General features: G+C 38.2%; 1 protein-coding gene across 31 annotated transcripts in view; it reads right to left on the bottom strand.

Moving 5' to 3' along the window:
* The window catches only part of Adgrl2 (adhesion G protein-coupled receptor L2), a 208,263-nt gene that overhangs the window by 15,459 nt on the left and 175,866 nt on the right, over window positions 1–16,938 (bottom strand). For all 31 annotated transcript variants that reach the window (XM_026783911.1, XM_026783910.1, XM_026783909.1 and 28 more), the window contains 6 exons: window positions 10,522–10,647; window positions 10,014–10,219; window positions 8,660–8,833; window positions 7,455–7,661; window positions 6,343–6,563; window positions 4,560–4,626 (listed from right to left, as the gene is read on the bottom strand). In XM_026783911.1, coding sequence (XP_026639712.1) covers window positions 4,560–4,626; window positions 6,343–6,563; window positions 7,455–7,661; window positions 8,660–8,833; window positions 10,014–10,219; window positions 10,522–10,647 — 1,001 coding nt within the window. The remainder of the gene's footprint in view (window positions 1–4,559; window positions 4,627–6,342; window positions 6,564–7,454; window positions 7,662–8,659; window positions 8,834–10,013; window positions 10,220–10,521; window positions 10,648–16,938) is intronic.

Here is a 16,938-nt window from a genome sequence, read left to right as displayed (position 1 = left end):
TGTAGACCAGGCTGGTCTCGAACTCACAGAGATCCGCCTGCCTCTGCCTCCCAAGTGCTGGGATTAAAGGCGTGCGCCACCACCACCTGGCTTTCCATGAAAAATTTTGTTGCAAAAATTATGATGGAAAAAATAATAAAATGCTCAATAGGCTTTTATATTCAAATTTTTTGGAGTGTCTGTAAATCTTCCACTTTAATGAAATGGAAAAAGAAAATGATAGCTAATGACATACTGTCATCAAACTTTCAGTTAACTCATACACAAGACTTTAGCCTCTGAAGAAAAATTACTTGAAAACATAGAAATAATGGAGCAAGGGTATATTTAATAGGACAAAACACTGTCATTTCTAAACAAAACAATTACAAAAGGAGGCTTACAAGGAGTGCTCTTGAGGCACAAGATAGAAAAAAATGTCAGTCAAAGAGTTTTCTCCATGCTTACTAAATATTAAAATTTCACTAATATATATTATTTGCAGTGAACCAGAGAAATGGAAAAAAATGTTTGTGACATAGATGTTGATCAATAAAACAGATTACCATCAACATATACAGTGAACTTCTTCCTGGAATGGAACAGACCGTTGATGGAAGCACAAGCTACTTTATAGTTCTCTCTTACCTAATGTTTAAACATTTTAACACTAAATTTCAGTTTCATACAATAAATTTTATTATGATTTTTTTCAAGAGGCAAGATACTCCAGAAATTATGATTTTTGCAGATTAGAATATTTTATTATACTTCCACTCCTGTTTTCTCCTCCACTTCTTCCTTGCTCTTTTAAAATAGAATGGTAGGGCCTAAATCCAGGCACAGAAAAGCAGACAAGAACAGCTTCAATATAATCTACAGTCCAGAACAGTCACCTTAAGACAGCAGGCTGCTTTCAAATAAACGACTATCTACAAATCTGAGTTCCTTTCTCAAGACATACATGACTTTCTAGTCATAGTACTACATTTTTGCTAAATAACAGAATGAGTGACTTCATTTACTTTAACTTTTTTCTTCCCCTATTTAATTTCTAGTATCTTCTGTAGACTTTGAAAAACTAAAGAAATCGCGACAATCAAACATTCCCCCTTTTTTTTTTCTCTGGAGGCAAACAGAGAGACAAGAAGAGTGAGCGCCTCTACCACCCAGTCCCTCTGCCGCAACTTGTCCTGTCTGAAGAGAATATCCCAACTTCCGTTCTTTTTTGTTGTCCCCCCCCCACACACATACCCCACAACACAAAATATTACTAAATACTAGTGAATTTAAACATAAGGGGATATGTTAAAAATTATTAATCAATGGGTAAGGAAAAGGGCTAGGCTGCATATACATGAAAAGCATTGTCTAAACTGAATGACTCACATAAATGAGTAAATTTAGATCATTTAATAGAACTGGTAGGCATGTATATAACCCACTAGTCTAAACGCACATGGTGATAACTAATTTGGAGGGGAGATTTGTTAAGAAATTATTTGAACATTAACTCTACACTGTGGATTTATCTGTGAATGTGGGTACGTACATACAGATATCTGTAAACATACAGATATTTTGTTATTTCTTAATAGAACCACATGTAAAAGTTGGGACCAGAATCAGAAGAGGTTAAAAAAAATTTCACTCAGCAAATAAATAAATAAATAAATAAATAAATAAATAAATAAATAACCAAATTGGGACACTCTTCCAATGTCTACTAATAATACCTAAATCATAATTGCATACATTATTATTTACATCATACTTTGCTAATCTAATGGGGACTACAGAGTTAACTGTCACCTCCGTTGTTAGGCATGACATACAACAGAGTTTTTAGAAAGGAGAAGTTCCCAGGGATTATAGGAAAGCACAGTTTGTTTTATGGTCATCAGCTTGCTCCATTGAATCACATCTGTCTGGGCTTAGCAGCTTTAAATTCATTCCACAGCTTGCAGGGCTGACATGGATATGATAAGACAGAAGAACCGAAACAGCGCTCTGAAATAACCCGGCTGAACTGCACATGTTCCGACCCTTTTTGTCCTCCCTAGAGCTTTGGCTACCTGGCAAATGCAAGTCTAAAACCGCACTGGTGTCTCCAGATCTTTGCTGTTAGCCAAGCAGAAAGTGATTTCCCCTGGACGGGCAGCCAGAGAGGTGTTCTCTGAAGAAGACTTCTAAGTGAGCATGTGAGCTGAACTCTTACTGAACTGAATTAATTATTAATGATGCAGATGGAGCTGTCCAAATGATAAGAACAGCTCCTGACGTGTCATGATCCAAGCCTTCATTAAACCATTTCAGGCATACTAATGGTTTCCCCTGCTCATTACTAACTGGCACTTTTCTCATAGATATAATAAGTCCAGTGCCTGTAGGCAAGACATTCTATAGAAAGGAGTTAAGTAGGAAGTTTTATCTCCCACAGACTCTTACTTTTCTTCACAGAATATTACAAAGGTAGACCTATTTAATACTATTAAGTTAAAATGGTTTCAACTCAGTCATAATCCAAAATGTATTTTCTTGGAATAGCAAGTAATGTTTTGTTATAAGAATATTCCTTACAGGGACAGTATATAATACAATTTATATTATTAAGATTCATGTCAGAATTAGGTTTTAAATGTCTTGTAATACCACAGTACCTACTTAGGTAAATGTGTTTCTAACATACATATGCTGTACAATCTCATTTCTCAATTTAGGTTAGATATTGTATTTCAAGTTATCATTTTGCCTTCTCTCTGTGCTGGGATGGTTAGAGGGCAAAGCAATCTCCGAATCTCAAGGAGATCTGTATGGTAATTGTTACTGGCTGGCTTCTTTTGTTTGTTTTTAGGTAGGGAACAATGTGACCTAGAGCCCTCCACAGGTCAGTCTGAAGGCAGAATATAAATGAATATCACAGTGATAAATAATGGGCTCCCATTATAAGTGGGTGATGCACCAAAATACCTTTTACCCATTCCTTACTGAGCACACATTAACTTGTTCTTCAAACAAAATGTTTTTAATATATTATTAGTTAGTGCTAATCTTTAGAGGTGACATTCCCAGTCAACAGAAGTAAACACGTGACAGTTTTATATCCCAAACACCCCTAGTGCAGGCTTTGTATTTAAATGTGTTTGTTTTAGAGAGCTCTAAAAAAGCCTTTAGCCGTTTTTATGCTAGAAAACACTAAGGGTGTGGTCCTATACACTAAGGGCAGAACTGGGGCCATTGCCTAGTGAGGATAATCGGATGAAAAAATCCCAACCTCAGGAACACTAATAATATTTCTGCTGTTTACTCAGGCTTTCATCTCTAGTTTCCATGCTGCGTTGTTGAAGTAGCTATGCGACATAGTTGTAGTAAGATCTAAAATGCACACACTGTTTTTAGGTGTTAAGTTTTGTTCAACAACAGTTATTCTTTTAATTAATTATTTGTGTAAGATCGATGTTTGGTGTCCTTCTCAATCACGCTATCTTATCTTTGGAGAAAGTGTAGCACACTGAAGCTGAAGGGCAGAGATTCGGCTGGTCAGCCTTGCTGCGTGTACCAAAAATCTCACCGTCTCTGCCTCTCCTGTTCTGGGGCTAGAGAGTCTCCTGACTATACTTGGGTTCCTTTTCACACTACAAGTCTTCATGCTTGCACAGCAAGAGTTTTACTGACTGAACTAAGACCTTTTCTTTTTGAAGAAGAAAAAAAATAGTAGCAGTACAATACTTAAAATAGCAATAGCTAGTGTGTTTAAGGACATCAATTCTGCATGGATGATATTTAAACTTGTTTATGGTATTTTTTCAAACTTCTAAAGGCTATTAATACTCATTTCGATCTGCGTTGTACTGTACTTGGGACAAAGTTTAAAAATATAAAATTCTGATGTTGCCATTTCCAATATGAATATAAATGATATAAAAGGTTTTTAAAAATACCTTAATGCAACTGCCGGGCGGTGGTGGAGCACGCCTTTAATCCCAGCACTCAGGAGGCAGAGGCAGGCGGAACTCTGTGAGTTCGAGACCAGCCTGGTCTACAAGAGCTAGTTCCAGGACAGGCTCCAAAACCACAGAGAAACCCTGTCTTGAAAAAAATCTTATTTCCAGTGAATTTAAATTTTATTCACTAGCCATTTTAATTAATTTAAGTTTCATAAAGATTTATGATCTACAAGAATTTAAGGTATGAACATTCACTTAAAAAAACTAAATTACTATTAGACTGTGAAGAAAAAAAAAAGTAATGTCCATTTGCCTGACTAAAACAGTCAAAAAATTCTTAACATGGCTGATGAGTGGTCTTCTGCATGTTATTTATTTATTTGATATTATTATGCTGTTTCAGCGCACTAATACAGGAACAGCACAGGGTATTTTTCAGGCATAGTGAATCAGTCAGTGTACAGCTTTCAATAATGGCAACCGTCTAAATATGCTTCACGATACTGTCCTCTTACCAGACGTATTTATACATCTCTGACTGCATCATTAGCAGTTGGAGGGGCATAGCTTAGAGTCCCGAGTACCAGTGCTACAGTGGCCGCCAGAAAGGCTGTGAAAGGGAAGTCTGCTTACCAGAATAATGAAGGTCACAGGCCCAATGAAACTCCATATGAAATAGTTATCAACGTGAAGCCAGCAACTATTAGGGAAGGAGAAAAAAAAATGCAGTAAGTAGCTTTCCTGGATCCTCACATTAAGCAGAGAAACAAAACCACAAAAATCTAGCCAAGAAACCATCCCTCTATATGCCTTTGAAAATTCATTAATCATGGGCAAGAAGAATTATAATAATTCTGAGTTGGCTTTGACCCAACAAAGTTGAGCAATTCCTTTACTTCAACCTGCAGCAGGATTCATTTCAGGCACAGTACAGTACAGAAGTTTTCATAGGGAAAACGGAAGTCCCGCCCCAGGCCTGAAGTCCTAGGAAACTTCAACTTCTTTAGACGATGCCAAGCAACACTCCACATTGCACCATCATTCAAAAGTTCTATGTGGGGGCTGGAGAGATGGCTCAGAGGTTAAGAGCATTGCCTGCTCTTCCAAAGGTCCTGAGTTCAGTTCCCAGCAACCACATGGTGGCTCACAGCCATCTGTAATGAGGTCTGGTGCCCTCTTCTGGCCAGCAGGCACACAGACAGAATATTGTGTACATAATAAATAAATAAATAAATATTTTAAAAAAAAAGGTCTATGTGTAATCCTCGAAATTTGTCTTTCGGGTTGATCAGAATTAAATTGCATAACAGAATTTAAAGAAAGCACTCAGAGGGCGTTAGTGGCAAAAGAGTACAGCATAAATATCTCCATTAGAAATGGACACATACTAGGGGAAAATATAAGCACGCAACCTCCACAGCGTTAAAGTGGATAATGCATAAACTCATTAAGACACACTTTAGTGACAGATATCAAATGTCCTCACTCATAAGCGGTTTCTAGACATAAAGCAAAGAACAACCAGCCTACGGTGAGCAACCCCAGAGAACATAGACAGCAAAGAAGACCCTAAGACAGACATACATGAATCTAATCCACATGGGAAGTAGAAAAAGAAAAGATCTCCTGAGTAAATAGGGAGTGTGGGGATCATGAGAGGGTAGAAGGGGATGGGAGCAGAGAAAAAGATACAGCTCAATAAAAACAATAAAAAAGGACACATTTTAGCTAGTGGTTCATATTTCATACAATATGGAATCCGCATTGAATTTCTCTGGCTTTTTCATTATCTATAAAGTCATGGGCTTCTTTACTACAAATAAATACTATTAACTAATTTTATCAGTGGAAAAAATAAGCACAGTTGGAAGTCCAATTTATGCCTTTAGCAACGTAAACCATTAGAGAAGTGCCATCTCTTCATTCTGCGACTTTCTGTACTTTTAAGAACAAGAGAGGGTGAATTATTTTAATCCTCTTAAAGTTCCTGGTAAAATATTACCAAAGCGAAACATCTGGGATGGAACATGCTTCCGTAACAGTGCAGAAGGAGAATCGGCCGCACAGGGACTTGGGGAAGCACTGGCTTAAGTCAGACGCATTAAGTTTGGGAGAATTTTTTACTTAATATCTTTCTGAGGCCCAAAAGTTATTTACTTTTTCAATTTGTTTCAGGTCAATCTTTTGTGTTAAAAGAGAAAGTCCATAATTTAGAATCTGCCTCACCAGAGAACAAATCCTTTGAACCCAGAAAATTACAGAAGACTTGATTGTAATTTGTGCACGGCATGCCTCTTCTCTCCCCCAGTAAAGCTTTCAGACACGATTTTCATCTGTCAGGAACCCTCACTGACAGCTAACAGGCTGTAAAAAATTATTCAGTTGAAAAGCACGCAGGCCGCTTGCAATTACTTACGCCTTTTGTGTCCCATAGCTCTTATAGTCAATAGCGGCTGAAACACCGACCACCGTGGCAGGGAACAAGTATCCGGCCACATAGTAATATTTCTTCCTTGAATATTCGCTCTCGAAAACTTCAACCAACATTAAGTAGAGCTGGACACCTTCCAGGCACATCCAAGAAAAAGCCGCTAGGAAGAAGAAATGCAAAAGCCCTGCGAATACAGGGCATAAGGCCTGAGAAGGGAAAGAAGAGAAACAGGAAGGTTATCTGTGAGTACGGAGCATCCTCTCCTCAACCGTGAAACCGTCAGTGGCAGGATCACTAGGGTTTACATACCTCATCTCATCAGTATCTACACACACACACACACACACACACACACACACTTTCCATAAATGGACACAAACTAAAGGCCTGGTAAAATATCAAGGGCACATATGCTTGAAAACGATACCCCTAAGTGTGACAGACTTCCTCACTAAGTGATTGCCGTTTTAGGGAAATTACGTACAAGGAGGAAGCCAGACCTTTAAGATCACGTCTCCACGTCCCCACAGAGGACTCTCATACCCCACTGCGGGTGTCTGCTTCACAAGTCCGCAGTACAGTTATATGCAGACACATTATGTCTATCTAGAGCAGAATTGTAGAAGTTTGCTTGAATGACAAATATCCTCACTCTAATTAAGTAGGATCACTTCCTTTTTGTTTCTGGGGCATTCTTAAATATCCCAGATGAATCCAGGGTGATGCGTTAATAAATTATGCTTTGTGTCTGACGCTGAGGCCTTGGGAGGTTGAATACATTGCTTTAAGCATGAAAGAAAGGCTGCTGATCAGAATAGAAGCAAAGTAGGAACTTGGAAAGTGGCATCTTTTTATTACAGGGTCCCCTGCAGTCTTCTGTTGTATAAGAAGCCAGAAAAATGAACTTGTAGTTTAATCCATGAAATAAAGGCCTTCATAATTACTTCATAATAGCATTACTGAGTAAGCTGTCTTATAATTCCACACAGTTTGTCCTTCGCCGTGACAATCCATTGCATCAAACACTAATGCCTGTGTCACGGGTGTACTGACAGCTAGCAGACTGACCAAGGTCAGTCAATTCGACAGGTGCTTACCGGGTAGGACGTCTTATCGATGCCTATGAGATAAATAAATTCGGCAATGAAAAGGTTGATACAAAGGTTCTTGTGGATAGTGTTGCGGTCACTCTGTAAACCTCGGAAGAAACAGAAGGTGAAGATGCAGATCGCCAGGCAGATGAGGGAGACAATGATGCCCACCCAGGTGATGACTTTGAGCAGAAGTTCGTGAACATCATTAACCTAGAAAGCGGGAAGAGCAAAGAACGTCAGCAATCCACATTACCAAGAGAAAAACTTCTGCCTCCATCTCTAATGAAGAATATTCACGTGTTCGAACGGGGCTCACGGATAAAACTGTTGACTGTGTAATGGAGCTGAAGGCTATCTTACTGCATTTACAACTTAAAAGTGATTCAACAAAAAGGGGGATTTTGTATAGAAAATGATGTGAGAGGCCCAATCTTCTAAAATAAGTATTTAAACAATTACCTTAAGAAATGTAGACAGAATAGTTACACGGAATGAAGACTAATTATGATTAAAAATAATTAGTCTTTTAATGATGGTGCGGCTAATACATCATTCAACTTTTACATTTTCCTCTGCTCCTGAGTTTCTACATACTTACACAGTGAGAAATAAACAATGCAGACAAGCCTGATACAGACACAAGTTTTGTACTGTATTTTTCTTGGAATGAGAAGGGATGAATACCGGAGTCTTTCTCAGGCTAGACAAACACTCAACCATTGAGACACATCCCTGACCCCATGCTATATACTGAATCTTTTTTTTTTTTTTGGTCTACTATCACTGTCTTTAACAAGAGGAACAACTATGTAGGCATATTCCAGAAGCTTTTCTGACTTTTCAAACTCTGTAGTTCTATATAATGTGCCAACTGTCACAGCAACATTGTGAAAAGCGATTCCACAATTCAGCATAGGAATGGCATCCGGCATCTGGGAGCCCATGTTGTGCTCTGACGACCCCCACTGCTCTCGATTCTCAAAACCCTCACAGCCTCTGAAAAGCATCGTCCCACAAAGGTGGGCAGGAACTTAGCCAGAAAGTGTCAGGACTTCTGAGGATACACGGACAGGGTAAAAACAATTAGAACCCTACATCGCTTTGTTTGCTTTTCAGTTACGATAAGCACCCAAAGATGGACTATTACACAAGCTGTTTCGAATCTCTGAGGTCTTTCCCTGCGACTAATTAGAGGTGCAAATACTTACTGAAATTTCCCTGTGGGCCATGAGAATAGCAAAATTGGTTAGGTGGCTGCACGCACACGTCGTGCGAGTTTTATTAGTGTCAACCAGCTTGCAGCCCTGGGTAGACCAATATCCCATCATGCTTCTCTCTGAGTAGTTCCAGAAGGAGCAGTTTGCATTGAAATAATTGTGAGTCTGGGAAATAAAATGACAAGATAAAATTAGGATTTTACACTCAAAGATGGCAGTAGCAATTGTTTAATATGTGCAAAAGGTAATTTAGATTAAACTTTGCATGTTTCGGACTATAAAGTTTTCCATCAGCAAAGTTGTGGACTATGTTATACAAGGCACGTATCTAGCTTCAAGGGGACTTTATAGTCCGAAACACTCTAACGTGTATTCTAAATTACCAGAGATCCATTTCACCCAATTACAATTTCGATCTTATGATTTTACCTACTGATGGGTACATTAGAGTCTTTCTCCCTTTTCTGATAAGATTAAGGTTGGGAATGGGTTCTGAGAAAATCCCACAGGGACCAAGTGTCTTAAAAAAAAATATTTTCAAGTTTGGGTCCTTTTTATGGTTACTTGTAAGTGACACATGAGATACATTTGAAACACAGTTGACACTGTAAGGATCTTAAGAATAAATCAAATCAAATCAAGTAAATATGAGCTAGGCTCTATGACTATACATCCTATTCTTGTCTATCCCAAACACTTGGTTAGCTGCCAGCGTTCATTCTCTCTACTGTAGCAGCCCCATCTTCCAACATAACTGTCACATAGTGCCAGCCTGTACTCTGGAGCACCACAGACAAGGCACACCTCCTCATTTCTGAACTCTGAATGCAATATCTGATGAAAGTTGAGCCAAATATCATTTATTTTTGTATGTAAATATGCTTGTATCTGTGTGCATGTGCCTGCACGCTTCGTGTGAAGATGCATGTGTGTAAATGAGCCCAATATAACTAATTAAAAAATAATGATTAGCCACACTATAAAAGTAGACTCTGAAGAGTTAATACCCAGCTATCCTGCTGCTAAGGTAAGAGTTAATTTTCACCCAAAAAACAAATTAGAGTCATTTACATTTTCTTGTTGATTACTGAATTAGCTTTCATTAAGAATACACTTAAGTTCTAATAATCACTGAACCAGGCTCATTTAATTTTATGTTCACAGACTTAAATAAACTTGTGTCTCTGACCTAGTCTAACATTTAAAATTCAAATGGAAAGGTCTTCTCCCTCACTTCCGCCCACCCAACCGCACCATCCTTCCAGCATCCTCAGCATGGCAGCCTGGCTTTCCTTTCTCTGAGGGTTCAAGCCTTCTGTGACTTCATTAGCATACATTAGCTTACATAAATGTGTGGCAGGGTGAAAAGCACGGGGTCTGTCAGGTACACACGGCTGGACTCTTTATTGATGGAAACGGAAATGACGTGGGAATTCACTGCAATGGTGCTGTTCCGACCCACGAAGTCTGCACCCAGCTTGATGGTCGCATTTTCCGTACTCAAGAATTGTCCCAGACTCCGGTAAATGATGAACACCAGCTTTGCCAGCCCTGGGAAGGGAGAAACAGTCATAGTGCTCACAACTAATAGGAGGAAGCACGTGGCGAAACAAGAATAAAATAAGAACATCCGGTGGACTCTTTATATGGATCTAAATCAAGTTTGTTGAGAAAGTAAGGCATTATTTTAAATGGTAAAAGTCATTTTGGTCACATTAAGGGTGAATTTTCAAGACAGAACAAGTCCACCTCAACAGCTTTTTCTTTTTCAACAAGGGGAGTCAGAGAAAGAAAGCGCAAGGAGAGGGAAAGGGAACAGAAGGACAAAGCAGAGCGGGGTTGTTGCCTCTCACCGTTCCTGCTGTTCTGTTTGACAGTGTTTGCTGAGAGCTGGATGGAGCTGCCGGCCCCCTTGATGCCTAGAGGGAATTTAAAATCTTGGACCTGCCCTTCCGTGCTGAGTACTTCAACTTGCAGAACTGGATGAATCAAAAAAAAAATAATAATAATAATAAAAGAGGGGGGTTGTCATTCTTTAAGCTACAAATAGACAAAAGAGAATCCCAAAGGAATTACAGCTTCCCTTTTCTACTGCAAACCTTTATGCATTTGGGGTCTTTGTATTAAGCAACTCTTCAGTGGCCATCCCTCAGTGGGAAGTGAGTGCATATCTGAGTGCCTTCACCACACAGGCACAGCTCTTTCTAGGCAGAACTGTGTCTGTAAAGTTTGTAGCTACACATTTTTCCAATTCCTACAAGCAGCGCGAGCAGTCAAGAATTTTAATGAGAAACTGTCAGCGGAGAGATGTGACTTCACTCCCTTCTTTGATTCAAAAATAGCCTCACCCCTGCACTCTCATTGCTCATAGACTATTTTTAAATGTTGTTTTGTTTTAAATACGAAAACAAGGATGTTCGGAGGTTCTTAGAAGAAATTCAGCCTTAAATGACACCACTCAACTGCAAGCTTACAATGACGCATAGATGATGATGCTGCCCGTACAAGCCTTGGACCCCCATGGGTGCAGACACGGGCTGGCAATTGCTCTCACTGACTCATGTTGGGAAAGATCAAGCAGCTGTTAAGTCTCCCAGCTTCTATCGGACTCGCTGTGTGAGGGGCAAGGGATCCGGTGGGGAAGCACGACTAACTGAAGTGTTTCTCCAAAGACGGCACCCAACGGGAAGGCTCAGAACGGCATTGTGGTGTGACAAGTGGTGGCAGACACATGGGAATCACGAGGTCAGAATCATCCTCGGTTACACAGAGCATCCCAAGCTAGCCTGACTACATGAAACCCTGCCAACAAAACAAAACAAAGCAAAACACTCGTCCCCTCCCCCTCTAACATATAATTACCTCCTTATTACATTAAATGGCTCTATAATTAATAATTACTCCTCTTAAAAAGCAAATAAAATGTAAAAATCCGAGTTTCGTGCAAATTCAAATATCCTAGACACACATGAATTTGTTCACTTCCTCTACATTATATTTACATTTTAGCTTAAAAATTATGTTTATAGGAAGAAAAACTGACACAAACTTTCTAAAGTAATGGGATTATTCCTATATATGACTTCTGATTTTAGACAAAACTAAGCAATGGATATGGGATCATCAACCTTATAAAAGTAAGTGCGCATCAGCCCATAAACACTGCAATGGAGAACAGAAACATCCCGGGGATACTAAACATGACTGAAAGGAACTTTTTTCAAAACCCTAATAGTTTCCGATCTCGATGCCTCAATTCATACTTTAATACATACTTAATTTTAAATAAACTTATATTTTCTCATTCAGAAGACAGGGTATTGATGTGTGCTAACCACTTCACAATCTTCTCAGTGATTAAAGTGTTACGAAAACAATCCTTAGAAGAATATGCTGCATGCCACACTTTAGATACTAATAACCCAATGAAATTCACAAGTGTAACTAGTTAGTATATTAAAGAACAGTAGTAAAATAAAATTAAATAATACTAGCAGAAAAAATCAGTACATTTTAACTTGTTTAATGGAAAATAAAAAACAAAACTTTACAAAATAGTAGGAATAAAGGAATAGCCCCCTGAGCTGGAGGTTTTCCTATTAGAGTGGTCTTCTGTACTTATGCAAACATCCAAGATGATAAAAGCACCCTTTGAAAGAAAAGGACACTTACTGTTGTGTTCTATTTATCACTCTTAGAATGCGATCCAACAATTAAAAAAAAATCAAAGGAAATGTAGACTGTAGGAGTGTAATAACTCATTATTCACAGTATGCATAATTAAGAAATAGCCCATCATGCAATTCTCTTTTGTTTGGAGAACTCTGGTACTTCTTTTAATATCAAACCATGAGTGAAGTTTAATTCTAATAGAAATTCGAACAAGACCTTACGAGTGTATGGGACGTGAAAAATTGATTTTGAAATCCATATGCATGAGATGTACACAAAGGCAGTCAAGGAAACTCCTCAAGGAGAAATACTGAAAGGTTCAAAAGCTGCTAGCATCACTGAAAACGAAACAGTACTGCACAGAAGCAGGCAATACTAGAGCCTACTATCATGCTGACACCTGTAGAGCCTTGATGGATGACAGAGGCAGGGGAGAGAGCACAGAAAGAACTGGCTTATTCCTATGGAAAAGGCCAGATCAGTTGTTCCTACCACAAAACACAATAAAACAGAAACTTTAGAAAGACTACAGCCAAATGTAAAACCACAAAGATTACTAATATAAATTTACAAAGTTATAAAGCATGGCATCATTATAAAATCAAACTAGAGATGCCTTTCAAAAAAAAGGAGCAAAAAGTTGAGGAAAATTTCTTAGGCATCAAAAATCCAACACTAAAATTAGACACTAACCAATTAATTGCACATCATTATTATGTAAAATGATAACTTTAAAATAGTTTTTAAACGTAAAGGAACAGAGTATCTTTAAGCTATATCATCCTCAACAAATCAGTGGTCAGAACACACACAACATGCAAAGGAATAGAAACGTAGGGAAATGTTGAGAAACAAATTCAAAGGTAAAAATAAAATAGGCCTAGTAAAGTAATACAAAAGGAACCCTTCAAAACATCAGGTGAACTACAAATAAAAGCAGCAATGGGATCAATCCAAACTAATTAACAAAATTTATATCAAAATAAAGAGTCCGCCTGTGGTGGTGCAATGTTTTTACCAATGAGAACAGAAACTGGAAAAATTAGGTAGAGAAAAAAACTGGAAAATATTTGGTAAAATGGATTAGTATGGTTTATCCCTTAAAATTTTCTTGTAGGATACATGCACACATGCCTAGAAACACACTGAACAAGAAGACCCACAACGACTTCTGGTCTACCTTTTCTCACCAAAAAATGGGAAGCCACTGAAATACATTTCAGGATAAACCGTGCTGTATTCTTAAATCAGATGAATGAACTAGGTGTGCACATGACAGTAGATATACTCATGAAAACCTAACTGTGAGGGAAAAAACATCCAATGGGATTTACAATATTAAATCATTAATGCCATAAATACTGTACCCATGTACAACCTGCTAAGTAAAATTGTAAAAATAAATCTTAAGTGGTAGTTGAGTCTAAGAGTTTGAGGTCAGCTTGGACAAACCATCTCCAAATAGACCCCAGAATGAAGGTAAAAATTTAGATAACCATAAAAAACAAATCAGGGTGATAATTATTCCCTACTTGATCTTGTCTATCATGGAGAATGTCTGTCATCAACCTTATGACTAAAAGAGCTTCTGTATAGCCTGTGTGTTCTAACAAATGTGCATATATTAAAATATCATCCCTTAGCACTGTTGGATGTTTATGTTGGTCACTATGGCACATGCCTTAGTCAACAGACAACTCACGTGTACACACTCCAGTTCACTGGAGAGTCATTCAGAACCTCATTCATCACAGCTCCCCCACCCCACAACTGGCTGCAGCGAGATGCAGAACCTCTGGGGAAGATGTTGATGGGGCCCTGAGGACCTGCCAAAGCTCGGTCAGTCTAGGTTCCAGGGAGAAGACAGTACAGAATAGATTTGAAGAGATACAAGCCCAGCCTCCTGTCCACACAGCAGAATGGAGGAACAACCTCTGTTGTTGTAAATCATCTTTTCGCTTTTTTTTTTTTTTTTACAGCTATAATACAACTAAGTCTAAAGTGACAGTGTGGCAGGGTGGTGGTGGAGGCTATGCTGTCTACTGAGGTCATTCTGAAAATAAATGATAGGAGATTTTATAATGGATGGATTGGGCTTCTCTTATCTAAGCTTTCCAATAAATCTTAATTTCAGAAGGAAAGACAATGGACAGTATGTGTACTCAACAGAAAGCTCCCTGGGGTGCTGGGGAGGTGGGAATGACACTTGACCTGGCCTAATTAGCATATCAACAGAGTTGAATGATGACCCGGAGATAAAATCAGCTGAATCTCAAGTGCAGGAAAGTCTACAGGACCAATCATCCTCCTTATTTCTCTAATAAAACATTAAGGTGTTTTTTTTTTTTGGTAAAATATTCAGTCTCTTAATGAAAGATAATTATGCCAGTGAATGAACTATATAGACAGACTATTATATCCACTTTCGGATGAGGCATTAACACATTCACAAGAAGTAAAGGTGTAAGAATATTATCTTCTGAACGTATTTTCTTAATGTATAATTGTAACTTTTCTTTTCTCTAAAAAAGGATATTGAATATTTCACATTAATAATGAGAGGACACTATCATAAGCCGTCAAATACCACAATGTTGGAAAGTGCAAGCAAGAGAAAATTAGGCAGATGGTGCTGAAACTAGGTATCAGAAAGTTTCAAAATCAAAATTAGAAATTTCTGCTATTCCCAAGATAGAAAACAAAAACAAAAAGTCACTTAGTGGGAGAAGCATTTAGCATATAGATTTCTGGCCAAAGACATATACACTAAGCACACATCAAAACTGAACTAGAGAAAAATAAATTAACAGATACTTTAAGATGAGTGAACGGGCTATAAACACATGGAAAGAATTAATCAACTACATGTTACTTACTGGGCACAGTGGTACATAACTCTAATCCCAGGGCTCAGGAAGTTGAGGATAAAGGACAGAGTTCAAGATCATAGAGGCTATACAAGGAGACCAGGTCTCCATCATACTCAACCCGAAAAGTAAACACATGTTACTTAGTAATCATAGAAATGCAAAACAAACCCACACAAGATACCAATATAAACTACTGAGAAAGCCAAAAATAAAGAGACCGAGTATTGGGAAGATGGAGAACAGATGAACTCTCACTGCTGGTAAGGGACCAAAGGAAAATAAGAGTCGCCATGTGGTAACAACTCAAAGAACCAGGAATGGGAAAGAATACACAGAACTGAGAGTGCATCCCTAAGATGGAGGGACAATGAGCAATGACTGAACTACAGACAATAAGTCTGGATAGGGAGCTCTCTAAGTGAACTCAACATAAAAGAAGCAAGATTAAAAATAATGCAAGTCAAAGTCAGGAGCTGCGCACAGGGATAGGAAGCAGTTGCTTCCTGGGCTGGAGGTGGGAGGCCACTGCCTTCTGAAGATAAAAATGTATCCTATGCTGAGGATTACAGAGAGAACATTTGTTCAAAATTCATGGGACTCACATTCAAAATATATACCCCTAAATACAAATTAGACCTCAAATTTTATGGCACATGCTATCCCTGTACAATCACACCATTTTTATGGGATCATATATCCTGAGTAAATCACATGATGATGTTAAAACAAACTGCTAAGAAATCCAATTTGTTCTAATAACTGAAGATACAGCCATCCTTTAAGTTTAGATAAGAGCCTCAAAAGGATAAGGAAATAGTAGGTTGTTTTCATAGTATATTTAACGACAAGTTCTAGGAAAAACAGAATGTTTTCTTCATTTTAAACCCTGATTGCTCTTCAAGCTGATGAGGGAGAGGGACTTGATCGGGGGAGGGGGAGGGAAATGGGAGGCGGTGGTGGGGAGGAGGCAGAAATCCTCAATAAATAAATAAATTAAAAAAAAAAAGAAAAGTAACTAAGATAATAACCCCCCCAAAAAACAACATATATTTCTCTTTTTTGCAAAAAAAAAAAAAAAGAGAGAGAAAACCCCAAGACTATGAATTAGAAATTAAAAAATTAACTATTTTAAAATGTTTAAAGTGACTTTTATGCTGATAAGGTTGGGACAATAAGTAAAAAGACACAATAAATTCTAAGCATGGGTTACTAATATCAGTACGATGTATACATTGTATCCTAAATGTAGTCATGACATCTAAGCTTAAAGCTTTAATAGAAAGAACGATCCTTCTAAACACAGAAAGATATATTAAGAAAATGAAGCTGGGCATTGGTGGTGCACGACTTAAATCCCAGCCCTCTGGACACAGAGGCAGGAGGATCTCTGTAAGTTTGAGGCCAGTTTGGTCTACAGAGTGAGTTCCAGGACAGTTAGGACTGTTTTACAGAAGGAAAAATGAAAATGATGACTTGCAGACATTTCATTTTCAGTTTGTCTGGTACTGGGAAAAAATCATCTGGGATATAGAACTGTGTTAGGGTTCCATGTAAATCAGGGGTAGTGGTACATTCTGTAATCCCAGGAAGGTAGAGCCAGAAGGTCCCAAAACCATCTGGGAGACAGAAACATGGTCTATGGGTTTCAAAATTTAAAAGATCACAGAATTTAACATAGTCCTTCAAATTTTTATGCTCAGTTAAAGTCAAGGGATTTTTTTTTTTTTT

The sequence above is a fragment of the Microtus ochrogaster genome, chromosome 21, assembly GCF_000317375.1.
Source record: "Microtus ochrogaster isolate Prairie Vole_2 chromosome 21, MicOch1.0, whole genome shotgun sequence".
Lineage (NCBI taxonomy): Eukaryota > Metazoa > Chordata > Mammalia > Rodentia > Cricetidae > Microtus > Microtus ochrogaster.
Note: the sequence above shows the minus strand (reverse complement) of the source record. Positions and strands in the feature narration are given on the sequence as shown.